This window comes from Mirounga angustirostris, unplaced genomic scaffold (assembly GCF_029215605.1).
Source record: "Mirounga angustirostris isolate CCGP_5_RB_7025 unplaced genomic scaffold, mMirAng1.0.hap1 SCAF_8, whole genome shotgun sequence".
NCBI classification, from domain to species: Eukaryota; Metazoa; Chordata; class Mammalia; order Carnivora; family Phocidae; genus Mirounga; species Mirounga angustirostris.
The window spans coordinates 133,784,849-133,801,052 of record NW_026991716.1 but is presented as its reverse complement, the minus strand read 5'-3'; the positions used below and the strand labels follow the sequence as shown (position 1 = coordinate 133,801,052).

Here is a 16,204-nt window from a genome sequence, read left to right as displayed (position 1 = left end):
TGCTCTTCCAAGAGGCACAAGTCTGTACGACATCCTGACAGGCTACGTCTCAGGCTTCACTCAGCTTCTCCCTATTCACAGCCCACTCCTGCTAAAGAGAAGGGCAGACCTGACAGATACGATTTTGTTAATCTTTTAAAGCAGCCCTTTAAAAAGGGTGTCCATCCACGGCACTCTGCGTAAGAAAAACCAGCTCCAGGCAGGTGGGTTTGGTCTTCGCGCAGGTGACAAACAGCTAAGAGGACCTAACTGCCAGGGCCTTCGTTTCCAATTCTTTTTTGTGTCCTGGGACAGCTCAACAGCATCTGACCACCTGATACTCCCTTCAAGAAGACTGGGAAGGCAGCGAAGGCGGGTAAGCCATGTGTTAGGGGCGCAGGATGAGAAAGCATCCGGAGCACTGTATGTGCATGGGACACATCAGGAAGGAGGACCTCTCAGCCTAACAATCTCTCAAGGGCGTGTGTGTGACTGTGCACGATCCTCTCAACAACAGGCACTGTTATTCTCACTCACAAGTGAGGACAGAGTAAGCCTACACGGGTTGGGTGCCCTGCCCCAGGTCATGCAGTGGTAAAGTCTGGTTGGGCCAGGTTTCCAACCGTCAGGTTGAGACTTCTTTCCATTATATCACTGCCCACCTGGATTTATTCACTGCAAAAGAGGACGCCAAGTCATTTCCAGGGACAATGGGGTCTGCTTAGAGGATGCTATCCCTCTGTTCATTCATACGTCAGGGATTCTGTCGGAGGACATGCATTTAGAAAAAGGTATATTTAGCTCTTTAAAAGAGATCATGATCCTATTAATCTACTGAGTAGCAGCCACGTAGAAAGACCACAATTCATAAAGAAACTGTATTTTAATTTCACTTTTTAGCCAAAACATCTTACGACCAAACAGATCTTGAAATAATGCAGGAGACTCAAAGATAAAGTAGAAAGATGTACAACGTGAGCCTGCTGGAAAACAAACCATATGTCCAATAATCTTTTCTTTTCGCTTCTTAGATAATGCAAGCTCTTAAAAGGAATTCATGTAAAAAAAACTCAGAAGGTTAAGAGAAGTGCGTGAGCAGGCATTAAATATTAAGGGGCGCCTGGGTCGTTAGGCGTCTGCCTTCGGCTCAGGTCATGATCCCAGGGTCCTGGGATCGAGCCCCGCATCGGGCTCCCTGCTCAGCGGGAAGCCTGCTTCTCCCTCTCCAACTCCCCCTGCTTGTGTTCCCTCTCTCGCGGTGTCTCTCTGTCAAATAAATAAAAAAATCTTAAAAAAAAAAAAAAAAAAAAATTAAATGCAAGTTCTGCTCATACTGTGTTCCAACACCTAACCATTACTGCATGTCTCTTTTTTCCACCTTGCACAAATGAAAGGACAAAATAGATCTTAAGCATTATTAAATTGCAAAGAGCACAACACACAGTCGTCATGCTGTGTATCTCCAGATTCCCAATGCTCTCTGTTCTAGCAACACAACGCCTACAAACTGTAAAAATAATCACTGCCGAAGCTACACTAGGTGATTACATAAAATTTCTTCTAAAAAAGCTGGGGGAAAAAAACCATTTAATCAGGAATAACTAAGGTAAAAACTCTGCTTACCTCGTAGAAAACGGTTTCACTTTTGTGGATTTTCTTTTACAGCATGAAGCCCAATGACTAGCATGGGCTATGCTCCCAGGAAATTTCACAAAGCAGCAAATTATGTATTGTCTTCAAATGACTCCTCTTTTCAAGTGGATTTTACAGAGTAAAAATTTGAAATTTCTGGGCTCTCTGACATATTTCAAAAGGACAAAACTGTTTCAAAGATCCACTGAAAGACCCTTGCAAGGTAGGAAGGAGAAAGGAAAAGTCGACAGTGCCACCGAGAAACTAGAATCCAAAAGAAATGCTCGCATCCTTAGCTGCAAAGAGTGTTTAAAGATTACAGTCAGGATTCCCTTCTGGAAAGAAAGGCATCTCTTCCCGTCTGCATAACAATCTATAGACATTTCAGAGTAAAATCAACTTTCCAGACAGAGAAAAAGGAAACCATGCAAGCATGCCTACATTTGGATCAGAATCCACACCCCTGAGATCAAAGCCCTCGCTTACTTACATGCTGTACATAGAAAGGAAAAGTTCAAAGGAACCTGCTCCCTCTGGGAGAAAGGATTACATCTACGGTCGGCTGTTGGGAAATGAGTAAGACGCACGTTCTCTCACTCTCATCCCCAGGCAATGAAAAAATCCCAAACTGTTGTTCCAAGTCACATTCGCAAGGACGTCCTAGCGCCACCAAGCTCTTCCTCCAAGGCAGCGCCGCTGGTTGGGGAAGCGCACCCCCTTCCTCTGAATTTCCACCCCATGCCGAGCCTGCCGGCTCTGGGGAGACACCAGGTCAGGGCACACTGGGGGACGACAGAGCCACAAAGTGCCACATCTTCAGAGGCAGCTCAGAGACTGGAAAGTGGAATGTAAACCGTATTTCTGCAGAGCCTGCTTATTAGCCCACCTCAAGTTCCCAGAACAACCCAGAAAGAAAGTCTTTCAACCCCCTCACCCAAAAAGAAACTGTTTATTCCTTTCCAAATCCAAACTGTTACAATAGTGCCAGCTAACTGCTAACAATACTGGGGGAAAAAAGAGCCCGCACACAGGAGAGGTTGACAGGGGCATACAAAGAGCTGTGACAGTAATAGGCACCCTTGAAGAGCAAGAAGGCAATCAATTATGAGCCATTTGCAGAAATTGCGGGGCTCTCAAAAGCCCCACTTACAGCTGTGCTTCATCAAGCCAGGCTGCATTTGATTTTCAAGGGAAATTATTCCTTATTTCAAAGTCTAGAATATTATTAGTAAAATATCCCAAACAACTCCGGTTCAACCAGGGTCTAATCTGAAAAGAAGTTAATGACCCCTAAGAAGGCGAGAGGGGCCAGAGTGGGAAGCCCGGGAAAGAGAGGCCAGCCTTCTCTCCGGAGCAGGGACCACCTCCCATGGCCACTGTGGGGCAGCACCAGGGCGAGCCCAAAAGATCCATGCCCAGCACGTGGACACACATCGTCCAATTCCCAAACCACCCCTGGAAATCAGAAAAAGACTCCTTTTAGGTATAACCTGATGTTTCCAGGGGGCTGAAAATAATAATACAGAACAAAATGTCTTTTTTTTTTTTTTTTTAGAGCGAAAGAGTGAGCAAGCATGAGTGAGGGGGAGGGATAGAGGGGAGAGGAGAGAGAGAATCTCAAGCAGGCTCCACGCTCAGTGCAGAGCCCAATGTGGGGCTCGATCACACAACCCTGAGATCACGACCTGAGCCGAAACCAAGAGTTGGATGCTTAACTGATGGACAGGCTGTCTTTTGATTCTTAAATTCAAAACTTTTTCACTAACATACATCCCAATTATTACTTCTCATGGTCACCGATTCTTCTTTCCCAAGGAACAAAGAACGTGTGAACTAACGTAACTGCCAGGCATTACACTAGGATTGTTGAGAAATGCCCTGAAGTCCGTTATTATGGACAGATGATCTTCAGGTTTGAAAAAGGTCTGATGATGACGACTCTGACTTGAGAGGGACCGACAGCAATGCTCACCACGATGATATTCTCTTTCAATATTTTTGTCTTCTGCGTTCTTCAGTATTTATCTTTTTTTAAAGATTTATTTGAGAGAGAGCAAGTGCACACAAGCAGGGAGAGGGAGAGAGAGAATCTCAAGCAAACTCCACACCCAGCACAGAGCCCGATGCAGGGCTCACTCTCACCACCCTGAGACCATGACCTGAGCCGAAATCAAGAGTCGGACACTTAACTGAGAGCCCACCCAAGAGCCCCCCTTTGGTATTTATTTGCTTTCTCCTCTAACCATTGTAGCAATGAAAACTAAGTTCAATCAGCTCCAATTTCAAGCTCAACTGCAGCTTTTCCTCCTTTCCTCAATTTCTAAGTGCTGTCCAATGTTCATCTGGTAAATGCTTTATTTCGTTATGACAGGCACTGTTAAATGACGGAGTTGGGGATAGCCTTAACACAGTAACTTCTTGCCTATTTATTTTACCAAATGTTAAAATAAAATCTGGAAAAAAGAACTTCCTTTCCTTCTTAAGAACTTTAATGTGGAACTCAAACAGATTACAACAGACATCATCATCCTTAGCGGCATTAGGCTGCCTCACTGGGCCGGTGCTCCTCAAGCATGCTTACCTTAAATAGATAGCTGAGCTTCTAAAGTGTGTCAGAAATATTTACTTTTTTACAGAACTTTAAGACAAAGCAATCAAGACACATCCAGTTGATGCTCTAGGATGCATTTCTTAAAAATATAATAATCACTATTAACTATGATGTCAGGTTCCCAAAAGTAACTAATCCAACAGAGATCGAACACAGGCATCAGGCTAAAAATGTGGACAACTTCAGTTTATTAAAAGATACTGCGTCCTGGGGGCACAGCCAGACCAAGTGTTTCGTCTGAGGAATTGGAAAGAAGAGAAGAGAGATTTTGGAGGAGGTGGATCAGGAATAGGGGAGCAATGCAGGGAGAGGAGGAGGAGGGAGGTCGGGGCCACCAGAACCCACTCCGCAGTGGGCAGGCTCCAACCTAATCCCCTTCTCATAGCGACCATCAGCCCCAGTTGTGCCACATGGCTGCCCCCCAAAGGGACCAGCCCCTGGTGGTATCAGTCTAACCCAGCAGACTGTACTGTGTTTGTCAGAGACAGCACAAAGCAGGGGGAGCTGCAGAGGGAGAGGAAAAAGCAGGCTCCCCACTGAGGAGGGAGCCCCACGAGGGGCTCGATCCCAGGACTCTGAGATCATGACCCGAGCTGAAGGCAGATGCTCAGCCAACTGAGCCACCCAGGCGCTCCCATTAAGTTGTCCTTAAATACTTGTCAGAGCTTATATATCTCCATTCTTATATTTAAGATAAAAGCAAGGAATTGCAAACAGAATTATAATGTCAAAATCAACTAAAACTGGACTGTGTGTTAAAACAGATCAGGTGGATCAGACCATTTCTGAAAGGATGTTCGACGAACAATTAAAAATGTAGGGAAGGCATGGACTATCACAAGTGTTGGCGAGGACACGGAGAAATCAGAACCCTCACCCACCACGGATGGGTGGCACAGCCCTGTGGGACACACGGGAAAAGCTCCACATAGAGGGGCCACGTGACCTAGCAGTTCCACTCCTAGATGCGTGTCCAAGAGAACTGAAAACAAGGATGCAAACAGATATTTGTATGCCAATCTCCCCTGCAGCATTACTCACAACAGGCGAACGGTGGAAACGAGCCAAACGCCCGTCAACAGATGGATGGGAAAAAAAACACAGCACACACAACGGAATAGTATCTGTAGCCTCCGAAAGAAGGGGAGCTCTGACACACGCCTCGACATGATGAACTCTGAAAACATGATGCCATGTGAAATAAGCCAGAAACAAAAGGACAAATACTGGTACGCTCACACACGAGGGACCTCGAACAGCAAAGGGCGCAGGAAGTAAAATTTTGAGAGGCGAGCCGGGGTCGCGGTGGGTGGGGGAGTTGTGAATGGGGAGTTACAGTCTAATGGGTACAGAGTTTCTGCTTGGCATGATGACAAAGTTCTGACATGGGTGGTGGTGGTGGTTGCACGACACTGTGAATGCACTTAACACCTCTGCAGTGTGCACTGAAAAATGGTGAAAATACCAAGTCTCATGTTTTAGACCACAACAAAGTGACAACATTCCAAAAATAATTTATCTGTGGGCAAAAAAAAAAAGAAAAAAAAGGAGGAAAGCAATAGAGTCATTAAGCATAACTTTTAGAACACCTGAGCATAGACTGTCCTCGTCAAACTGTCCTAACATACTTCGCTTGGAATAAATAAGGAAACTATTTCCATTAAGGCAAAAAAAAAAAAATAGGTTTCAGCGGGTGGACTGAGGGACGGGATAACCCCATCTCCTTTCCCCACTTCGGGTGAAAGGGGGGATTCATGCTTGTCAGCCAGGTTCTTCTTTGGGATTTGGGACAGCATCTTACCCCGAACGTCTGTCCTGTTCTCTCCCCGTGGGGGACCTGGGCCAGCGCGCCATCGGTCTGACTCCTTTTCAGGCCAGTGGTGATGTCAGGGACGTTGCTGAAATCTGCATAAAAAGTGACAAAAACACACATAAAAGTGAGTTTGGCCCTTTGCAGAGAATCATGGTGACTGGTTTAAGGGTTCAGACAAAGAGAGGGAGGAAAAGCCAGAGCGCCGAACGGCACCTCACCACCACCGAAGGGTCTCCTGCAACAGACCCCGGCTCCCGCTAACGAAGAAGCCACGTCTCCTGCCACTCTCAGTCAAAGGCGACCAGTGACCAATCAAGACAGTGACTTCAGTGCCTGTTGCTGGGCAATCTACACTTCACTAACCTCTGATCTTAAAGAATTTGTTTAGACAAAGAATCAAATGGCAGTGACCATCGTGGGTACTTCCCTCTTTTGGGAAAATCACCAGGGAAATCTTGGACAACCAGGGATGCAACAGCATGGACCCTTATTACAACCCACAACTTGCTCATTTGATGGCTTAAGTTTCCATTTTCTGACATCGACCACAATTTTACCCTAAACTGAAAGTCCCATGAGGAACAGCAAACCTTTGTTAACTTCCAGAGTAAGGGTTAGGAAGTAAGATCAAAGGTAAGTAGAGCTTTTTTTTTTTCCCCCCCACCCCCCCCACCCCACCCAGCCTACAACCATACACACCTGCCAAGCCCAATTCTTTTCAGAGGCTCTCAAATTAGCAAATTCAAGAAAGATGGAAAGACTAGCCTGTATCATAATATAACGCAGATTTTCATTCTAACTCTTGTATTTGGTAGATTGTCCCCTCAATCAGGTGAAATCAGATGGTTTCTAATCCCTGTAGCTACAAGAAGAAGTCACTGATCTTGAACCTGTCCAAGTTGATCTAGGCTGACCCAGCATAGATAGATGTTAATCAGGCATGATGGGGGCCAGGAAACTGGTCTCTAGGAGACCTTTAGAAGCTATGGAAGCCCTAGAAAGTTGGTAAAACCCATGGATAGGAATGCTGGTCCACGATCCATGCTGATATAACCAACCACTACACAGATACTTGATTCTAAGACAAGAGGAGACCTAAAGAAAATACCTGAATGATCTACAGAATTCTGGAGCTCTAATTTCTTCTTACTTTTACCTCTTCCAAAACCCTCACCCTACCCAGAAAAGGACCAGAGAGTCCAAGTCACACTTCTTATTGGCATAAGTTAGCTTGGATAAGGCAGCTGATGACAGATGCATGAGACATCCCTGGGAAAATTTCAGATAGCAGTGACAGGTGGGAATACTTGGGTTCGCCTCTCCCAGGCCCCGAACACCACATCACAAAGGCAGTCCGGTCACCAGCAGGCTGACCACATGGGAAGCAAGATGAGTCCCTGAGCCAAAAGCAACCCACCATTGTTCCTCCACCACCGATCACCTCCTTGGGCTGCTGGGTGCACCTGTGTTTAAGGGAGACCAGCCTACAAGATCCATAAAAGAAAACAGACCGTGTTCCTACTGTATTCAGCACAGACACACCTTTTCGTCCATTCAACATTCACTTTTTGAGCACCGGCTGTTTTCTAGGCGTGGTGCTAGGGACACAAAGATGAATGAGACACAGTTATTACCCTCAAAGTGAGCTTCTAGCCTTGGAGGAGGTGAAGTGTCACAGATGATGTGAGAAAAGTCCACGCAGTAGGGACAGTCAGGAAGGAAGTTACTTCTGCAAAGGACCCTAAAAGACTCAATAGCAAAGGAAACACTTGAGCAAAGACTTTAAATCTTGGGGGTATCTATTTGTCTTTAAGGCTAACAATGACCAGTGGGGAGAGAAAATTCCAGAAGCAGGAGGAAGGCAGCTGAGTGAAGGCAAATCACAGGAAGAGCGCAGCACCTTCGGGAAACATGTTGAGCGTGGTTGCGATGGAGAAGGGAGGGAAGGTGCCCTACATCAGAGGAATCGATAAAGGGCAAGACCTTGGGAAAAAAACGGGTCAGAAAGTCACCACAACACTGCAGGCATGAGGTGGAGAGACCCGGATGAGCCCAGAATAGAGTAAGAGCAAAGAAACTAAGTGAACACAGAAATGTGAGCAGGCAGACCCTCCAGGTCTCCTCTTTGCCGCCTGTTTCATAGCTGATGATATGGAAAGGAGGCGTCAAGGCAGAGCACCTGGTTTTACGCCCCAGTGATGGGGCAGACGGGGAACAGGAAGGGCTGGAGCGGAACTCATGAGCTTAGCTTTGGCGGTTCCAAGCCCAAGACGCACATGCGCCACCCGATGGGAGACGCTCCGGAGTCAGGCCGTCCAGGAAAGTCTACGGGGGATGTGGACCTGGAGTCATCCGACTGTACCTGGCAGGGAAGCAGCCCCAGGAAGGACGCACAGAGTGAGACCAAGGAGAGAACCCTGGAAACACCAACAACCGCGTGTGGGGGAAGAGAGGTCCTCAGAGGACACACCTGTCTTCACTCCTTAATGCCAGAGGAGCGGGGGCAGAGCACGGAAGCCCTAGAGTGAGTGCAGCAGTCCCTCACCCAGGTAACGGAATCAGGTTTGCATTACGGCTGCTGTTACCCTGTCAATAAAGAGCATCCATATTCCCAAAGAGCTGCACTGAGTACAGGAATTCAGACACAACCAATGCGTCTATTCATGATGAGGATTTCTACAGCACCTGCTGCACAATCAGATATGCCCTGAGTCCTGGGGATACAAAGACGACGGAGACCTGAAGTCCCCTGAAGATCTCAGAGATGGCACATGGGCATGAGGAGCTCTGGAGCCGGGAGGAGCCAGATGGATGGTGGTGAAAATAACACGGCTGATGTCAAAAGCGGGTGCCAAGTGGATTCTGAGTCATCTATTCAATATATTCACAAAACTTTAGAACCAAAACACTGAAAACTCCCCAAACTTTTTACCTCTTACAAAGGCAGAATGTTTACGTTGTAACAGAACTCTGGATACCCTTTCTGGATCACAAGGCTTTGCCATGCATCGGTGAGGCTCCCCCATCACCTCTGCTACCCCTTGAACTTTAGAGAGCCTTTGGGTGCAGCTTAGATCCTCCCGGAGGCACGAGCTTAAACAGAATGGATCTCGGAACCAGCTCCCACTGAGGCTCGCCCCAGGGATCCGAGAGGCGGAAGTGGTTCTGGATGGTTCCTGAGTTCTGCCAAGATAGGCAATCTCAGAGCTGTTCCACCACCCAAATTTCACAGAGGCGGAATAGTATCTGGGTACAGACAGAGTCTCCTCAGTGACTGACTCCTTTTCCAACCCATTAGCAACACGCGAACGCTGTCCTAGACGCGACAAAGTGCAGGGGAAGCCAAGCTTGAGGGGCCCCAGCTTCCGACCCCAGCTCCGGGAGCCTCAAATTTCACCAGGACCTGTAGCCCCATAAAAAGGAGTGTGCCCTTAGTGTTCTAGAGGAGAAATGAGAACAAAGTAGGCCCTGGGAGAGAAGAGCAGATTGGCTCTTCAAAAAAAAGAAAAAGAAAAAGAAAGCGTAGGCCAGTGAGATTCGAATGCTGACTTACAAAGCGGCTTTAAACAGCAACTGCACTGACATCCTCTCCTAGGTGCCGAATGCCTACGTCTAGCCCCGCTTACACGCGGCCACGTCCTGAGCACCAGCTGCTGACGGGAGTCAAACGTCCTTCTGCTGCCAACCAAAAAGCTGGCCTCTCACCTTGGGAGAGCCTCTCGGTGCGGGCGTGCCCACTAGGACACGAGGTAGGGCACCTTTTCCGACTCGGAGGGCAGTAAGCTTGTGCTTCCCGCCCAGCCTGTGCACACTGCGCTCGGGCACAGAAGTTCCGACGCGCTCCAGAAGTCTTAGCCAATACGACTGTAAATGATGAAAAACAGCAAAATTGTACGTTCAGGTCAAGGTATCGATTTTATCTCTGGCAAATACACCCCCGTGTCTTTCTCTTCTCCCTCACGGTGGAAATGAACAAGCTGGGGTGAGGTCTGGCCCCGTGAGACACGTCACACGGCCAGCAAGAGCCTCCACTCGGTAGCTGGCGTAACAGACTGCGACGTGCAGAGCCACAGCCTCGGCTCCTACACGAGGCCCTGCTCACTCCGTTTATGCATCCCCTCGTCAGACGGCTGCCGAGCTCGGCACACCCACTGGATACCAGGTACCACGGCAGGTACTGCGCCTGAGACCAGGCTCAGCCATCTCTCTCCTTCAAAAACAAACAAGAACGCCGGCACACGAGGCAGGCGCTCCTGGATGGTGACTGTCCCCGCCCTCCTGCAGCCCTGCAGGTCGCCCGCAGAGGACCAGGGACCTGGGAGGCTCCAGGGAGGAGATGCCTCTCAACTCGGTGTCTTCCCACCCCGGGCATCAGGACAGAGCCGGCTGGTGCCACTGTAAGGCCAAGCAGCCAACAATCCCAAATCCCTTGCGATGTGACCTGTGTTCAAGTCACATCCCGGGGATCAACTTAAAAACACAAACATCAGGACACGCTCGTGTTCAGGTTGCCTCACCCACGCAGCTGGGAGTGTGAATTCCAAGTTTACGTTTACAGTACTTCCAAATCCAATTTAGCACAGCTAATATGCAGGCGTTCGGGCTCTGCCATTTATTTCCCCCATGCCGTAAGAAGCGCCAGGCTATGCGGGTGCTAACGTGGATATGCCCGTGGAGGGGGAATTCTCCAGAAATGGGTGGCAATTGGGGAGTCGGGGAAGGGCTTGGGCGCATGGTGGTAACCCTGCCGGTCTCCAGCCTGCAGCTCCTGCTCAGGAACTCTCACTCTGCTCAGCAGGTAGCCACAAAGTCGGGCTCGCCGAGCTGGGCCATCGCCTAAGCCTGGTCTGGCTGGCCACGTCCTCTTCCTCCTCCTCACTCGACTAGGTGGCAAGGAAGAGGCAAGAAGTCCTTCCCAGTCCCCAGCCAGCCACCCAGCTGGCTGCCAGCAGAGCCCAGAGACACCAGGCAGCTAGCTAGCTGCTGGCTGTGAGGAGGGTGGGCAGGGCGCTCTGCCCGTGTGTAAGGCAGGCCTCCCTCCGGAGAGATCCAGAACCCCCTCGGCAAAGTCTGGGAAGGCCGCCTGCATCCTCAGAAACAGCAACTATCTGAGGAATTGAGTTAGAGTCTCAAGATGCTATCAAACCCTGAGGCCCAAAAGAAGAAACTAGAATATTTTCACCTGTTAGGCACCAGAAGACCTTTTTGAGAAATGGATGGTGACAGTCATAACATCAGGGAAAACTGCTTCAGTCTATGGGGTGAGGACTCATGTGAAGTACACTAAATGGAGAGGCAATGAGAATGGAAATTATTTTAAGTTTACTTAGGTAATCTCTACACCCAACGTGGGGCTCAAACCCACCACCCCAAGATCAAGAGTCGCATGCTCTTCCAACTGAGCCAGGCAGGCGGCCCCTGGAAAATCATTTTTAAACTATGCTTTTCATGCTTCAAAACATGAACACTATAGTACAGATTTTCAATATCATAACATCCAAAGCCCCCCTTTTCAATACTATTCTGAAGTAAAATTCATACACAGCTTCGCAAGAAGCATTATAATGCCCTACTAGTAACACAAGGAGAAAAATGAAAGGAAAGGAATTTGCAACGTTTAAAAACGTGTGTTTCGATGTGCAAATGCCTGTTTGCAACAACTCTAGAAGCCTGTCCAACATTTGCACTGCAAAGAATCACGCTCAATATCTCAAAGTCCTCACAGACCCAGGCCAGGGTGTCTTGGTGGGGATTCAAATGCGTTTGGGGTGCTGCCATCAGGGACCTGATTTTCCAAATGGGCACAAACTTTTGACGAAGCTCTGAGCAAAATAAACTTCCCTTGGTTTATTGGTCTGCTGCTTTCCTAGACAATTCAAAGTAGCCTGTAGCTGTGGGGAAAAAAATAATTTGTGTTCATTTGTAAAATGAAGCCAGTTCTTGGTTCAGATAATTACGCGTGTTTTCATCTACATGAAAGTCCAGTGGAACAATTCCGCAGTGTGAGAAATGAGCTCGGACATGCAGGACACCCAGCAACCACTGGACCTGGGACCAGGACCACTAAGTGCCATATTCCTCCAATTTATTATGAAAGCCAAAACAAACCCGTACACTTCCAAAACTGGTGGGCAGGGCCCCCTCCACTGAGAACCACCTCTGCCTCTCTCCATGGTCAAGTGTCTAACTCCACCTCCGGGAAAGTCAGTGACACCAGACGAGACAGAACGCACCACAAGCCCAGAGCCAAGAGCAGGTGCAATGTGGATATTAGCCTCCTCGCTTCCTGAAGAAAAATGAAATATGCTAAAGAAGGCGATTAAAAAGGTGTTCAGATAAATAATGGGACTCTCATCTTATGCTCAAAACAATGTTTTAGTTGATTAATCATTAACCCGCAGGCTCCCCTCTGAGGTGAAAACTATAGAACGATGATCTATGAAGATGACTGGAAAAAGAAAAAAAAAAAAAATCAAAAAAAATATTTTCAAAGAATTTACAAGTAAATAATAAATGGTTTCATTAAGTTTTATACTCCCTTGTGGCATTACAGTTGTACGTCTTTGACTTTTAATAATTTTGTATCTACTCACGTTCAGAGAACATAGTTTGTGGGATTTATGTTCTTAATCTACTTGATCATATTCTATTTGTTTAATTTCTCAGAATTTCTACTATGTAACTCCATAAATGAACAGCCTGTAGAGAATCTATAAATTTTAGACCCGAAGACACGCTTAGAAATTATCCAACTGAATTCCTTCACCTTATGGATCTTTTGTGTTCTTTAAAAAAGCGTGAATGCAATTTTAAGAAAAGATAAAGATTTTGGTAAATCAACGCTGCCAGTGGAAGAATACAGCATTCCGTGGATACTAAATCACATTTTTTTTCAGTTCTCCAAGCTTCACCCACTGTTGTAAAATTCTGCATTAGTGTCCACCACGCACAGTTTATCACAGTGCCAAGAGCACACGGAACATCGAGTTCATTTGCACAGAAAAGCTTAAAATCTCTCAACTTTTAAGGTTCAATGTGCAGACCTTGTATAGCATTATTTTTAATTAACTCAGATTCCCCTCCATTTTACTCATCCTTTTTATGTAAAATGCAGTGATTTGTGACACCTTTCATTCATGGCATTTCCTATGTTCTGTGATCTAGGCAAATATTACTCATCATTGGTCAGTGAAACAGAATGAAAATAAAACCATTTAAATGAAACAGATGGACTATTCAATGACAGAAAACAGTAACTCTGAGTTGACCACATGCAAAGACTGGTCAAGTCTCACTGCACCATTAATTACCAAAGACATCACCCACTGACACCATGTACTTCTGCTACAGATAAAAACTGATCAACTTTTCTGAGGATATCTGGGACTCTACATTTCATTATTGTTACTATTCTTGTGTCAAGAAAAATCAAGGCATCTGTCTGAATGTCACTGTTAAGCTTGCAGAGAAGTGTATTCTATCACAGCATAAATACCGTGCCAGAAAAATGTAAATTTCACAAATCTTCCAAATCCTTTTCACTTGAGGTCACATTCCAATTGGTGATGTTCCTGACAATGCAAGATCTCTGGTGACAAACAGAGAAAAGCAAAGACTGGTAGTAAATGTTTCTTACCAGCAGACTGCCATGATTTGAGTCAATTATCTTGGGACAACTATCCTCAGCATCTAAAAGAATCTTTAGAGGAACAGGAAGATGGCAGGTGTTTTCAGGGTAGGTGCAGGCCACAACCAGGCCAATCACAACATAAAAGAGAAGAGGGGAAGAGGGAATTAGGTGCACCCGCATTCTCATTTTCCAGGCAGGCTATGGCTATGACAGAGGTATGCACTTAGCCCAAAGAAAGAAGGCAAAGGGCTCCCATCGTACCTTATCAGGGTCCCTGATGAAATAAGTCAATGGTAAAAGGGATCTCCAGCCAAGGTTTCGGATCTAGCAGAAACTGGTATCCATCAGAGCTGGGAAGACCCCCGGATGACACACACTTCATTAACATTCGGGGCACAGAAGAAACACCACCGTATTTCAGACACTCAAGAACTTTAACAAAGTTTCAGAATTGAAGTTCAAAACCCCTACAAACAACTTAGATGGAATTCTACTTAAAGACCCTGAGAGGAAACCTAAAACAAGAGCACGCAGATTCTGGCGGCAGCGGGGGGCGGGGGGGGGGGGTTGCTATAGGAGAAAGCACGCTGGAGTGACACCTTCCAGGAAGGCTAATGCCGGGCAGGACGGAAAGAGGGCAGAATCGAGTACCACAGAGCCATGAAGAGGAATCCATGACTGATGCATGCTACAACATGGATGAACCCAGGAAAATTCATGCTAAATGAGACCAGTCAGTTACAGCAGGCTTCGTGGTGCAGGACTCCATTTATGTGCAATAGCGGGAACAGGCAAATCCACAGAAACAGAGACTAGATTAGTGGCTGTCAGGGGCCGGGGGGAGGCGCGGCGGGGAGGTGAGTGCTGACACGGTTGCTTCTGGAGCTGAAGAATACATTCTGGAATCAGATAATGGTGATGGCTGCACAACTCCATGAATATACTAAAAACCACTGATTTGAACACTTGAAAGGTGAATTCTACAGTATGTGAATTATACTTCTTTCTTTAAAAAGAAGGTAAGGATGTTAGCATGGATCTTACAGGAGAGACATCAGAGTTCAAGTCCACCGTAAGGTGATTCCAAAGAACCAAATCACACAAAATATACAGTCACATTATTGCAATGTTAATGAAAATCAGTGTGAAATATCAAAAAAGGCGTAAGAATGCGGACAGTGAAATTACTTCTCAACAACAGACCTTCCCCTGAACTGAGAAAGCCCCAATCACAAGGTGGTTGGCTACCAATCGCCATCCCCAGCCTCCAGGTAAGAACCCAGACAGGACAGAGGGCCATTATCAATCCAGTTAGATCTAAATTTGCTTTTTTCTTTTTTTTAAGATTTATTTGAGAGAGAGAGAGAGCATGAGAGAGGGGGGAGGGGCAGAAGGAGAGGGAGAAAGAATCTCAAGCAGACTCCCCGCAGAGCACAGAGCCAGATGTGGGGCTCCATCTCACAACCCTGAGATCATGACCTGATCCGAAACCAAGAGTCCGATGCCCAACCGAATGAGCCACCCAGGTGTCCCACATCTGAATTCGTTTTACCGCAGAGGCATGTTCTCAATGGATTGCACTCTACAGATGTTAATAGGCAGATATTTAAAAGGAAGAAAAGTAATTAAAATCCAGACATTTTCCCTACCTGGAGGGAGAAACAATAAGTTACAGTTCTCTCCCTCTCTACCACTGACCATGATTTTGTCCAAGTTGCCAGCAATTTAATGTGTCTCTGTGCCTTAATTTACCCAGCTGTGAAAGTAAAATGATAATAACACATCTCTGCTCCATCATGGTGATGTTAAGGGGTAATTAATGCCTTTAAGGTTCTTTGTGATCTTTGGATTTGAGTCAGCCTATCATTACAAAGCTTTAACAAACACCTTCTCTGCAGCAGTCAAGACCTGATGCTACTTAAAAGAGGTAATGAGATTTGTTGCAAAACCAAAATGGAATGCTTGACCCATTACTTTGCTTTTTTCACTTCGCAAACTTTTGTAAGAAATGCATGTAGTCCTTTCCATTGGTGCTTTAAGCCTATTAAATAACTGAATTTCAGAGGGGAAAAAAAAAAAAAAAGCTAAACTGTTTTGTCAGATCCTTTATTTCCAGAGTTGAGGAAACAGGAGTTAGAGGAACCCACCCAAGGTCAGGCACAAGGTCGGAGCTAGAATCCAGATCCCTTTACTGCAGATCGGGTCTTGTATAAATGTTACTACCCTCAAATTAAACTTCAAACACATCTCACTATCAGCACTGACCTACAGACTGTTCCTTTTTAGTTGTGGCTTTGGTTTATCTGCCAAAAGAATCCCATGTCGTGGGCACCAATCAGCCCATGGAAGTTACAGAGCAGCACAGACTGGGTTGTGAGCTGTTCTCCTGGGACAAGCAGCCACTCACTGGAGCTGGGGCATACGGTTTGGCGAGGAGCATCCCCGGCCGTCCCAGAGTCCCCCGCGCCCCCCCCCACACACACATGCAGATGAGCAGAGTCTTCAGCTCTGAGACAGTCTCAGCACACATCCCCTGTAG

The 16,204-nt window shown here is 46.6% G+C and overlaps 1 protein-coding gene across 29 annotated transcripts in view; it reads right to left on the bottom strand.

Annotated features, from left to right (window-relative positions):
- The window catches only part of TIAM2 (TIAM Rac1 associated GEF 2), a 268,448-nt gene that overhangs the window by 33,924 nt on the left and 218,320 nt on the right, over positions 1-16,204 (bottom strand). For all 29 annotated transcript variants that reach the window (XM_064598246.1, XM_064598239.1, XM_064598241.1 and 26 more), the window contains one exon: positions 6,024-6,127. In XM_064598246.1, the coding sequence (XP_064454316.1) occupies positions 6,024-6,127 (104 nt within the window). The remainder of the gene's footprint in view (positions 1-6,023; positions 6,128-16,204) is intronic.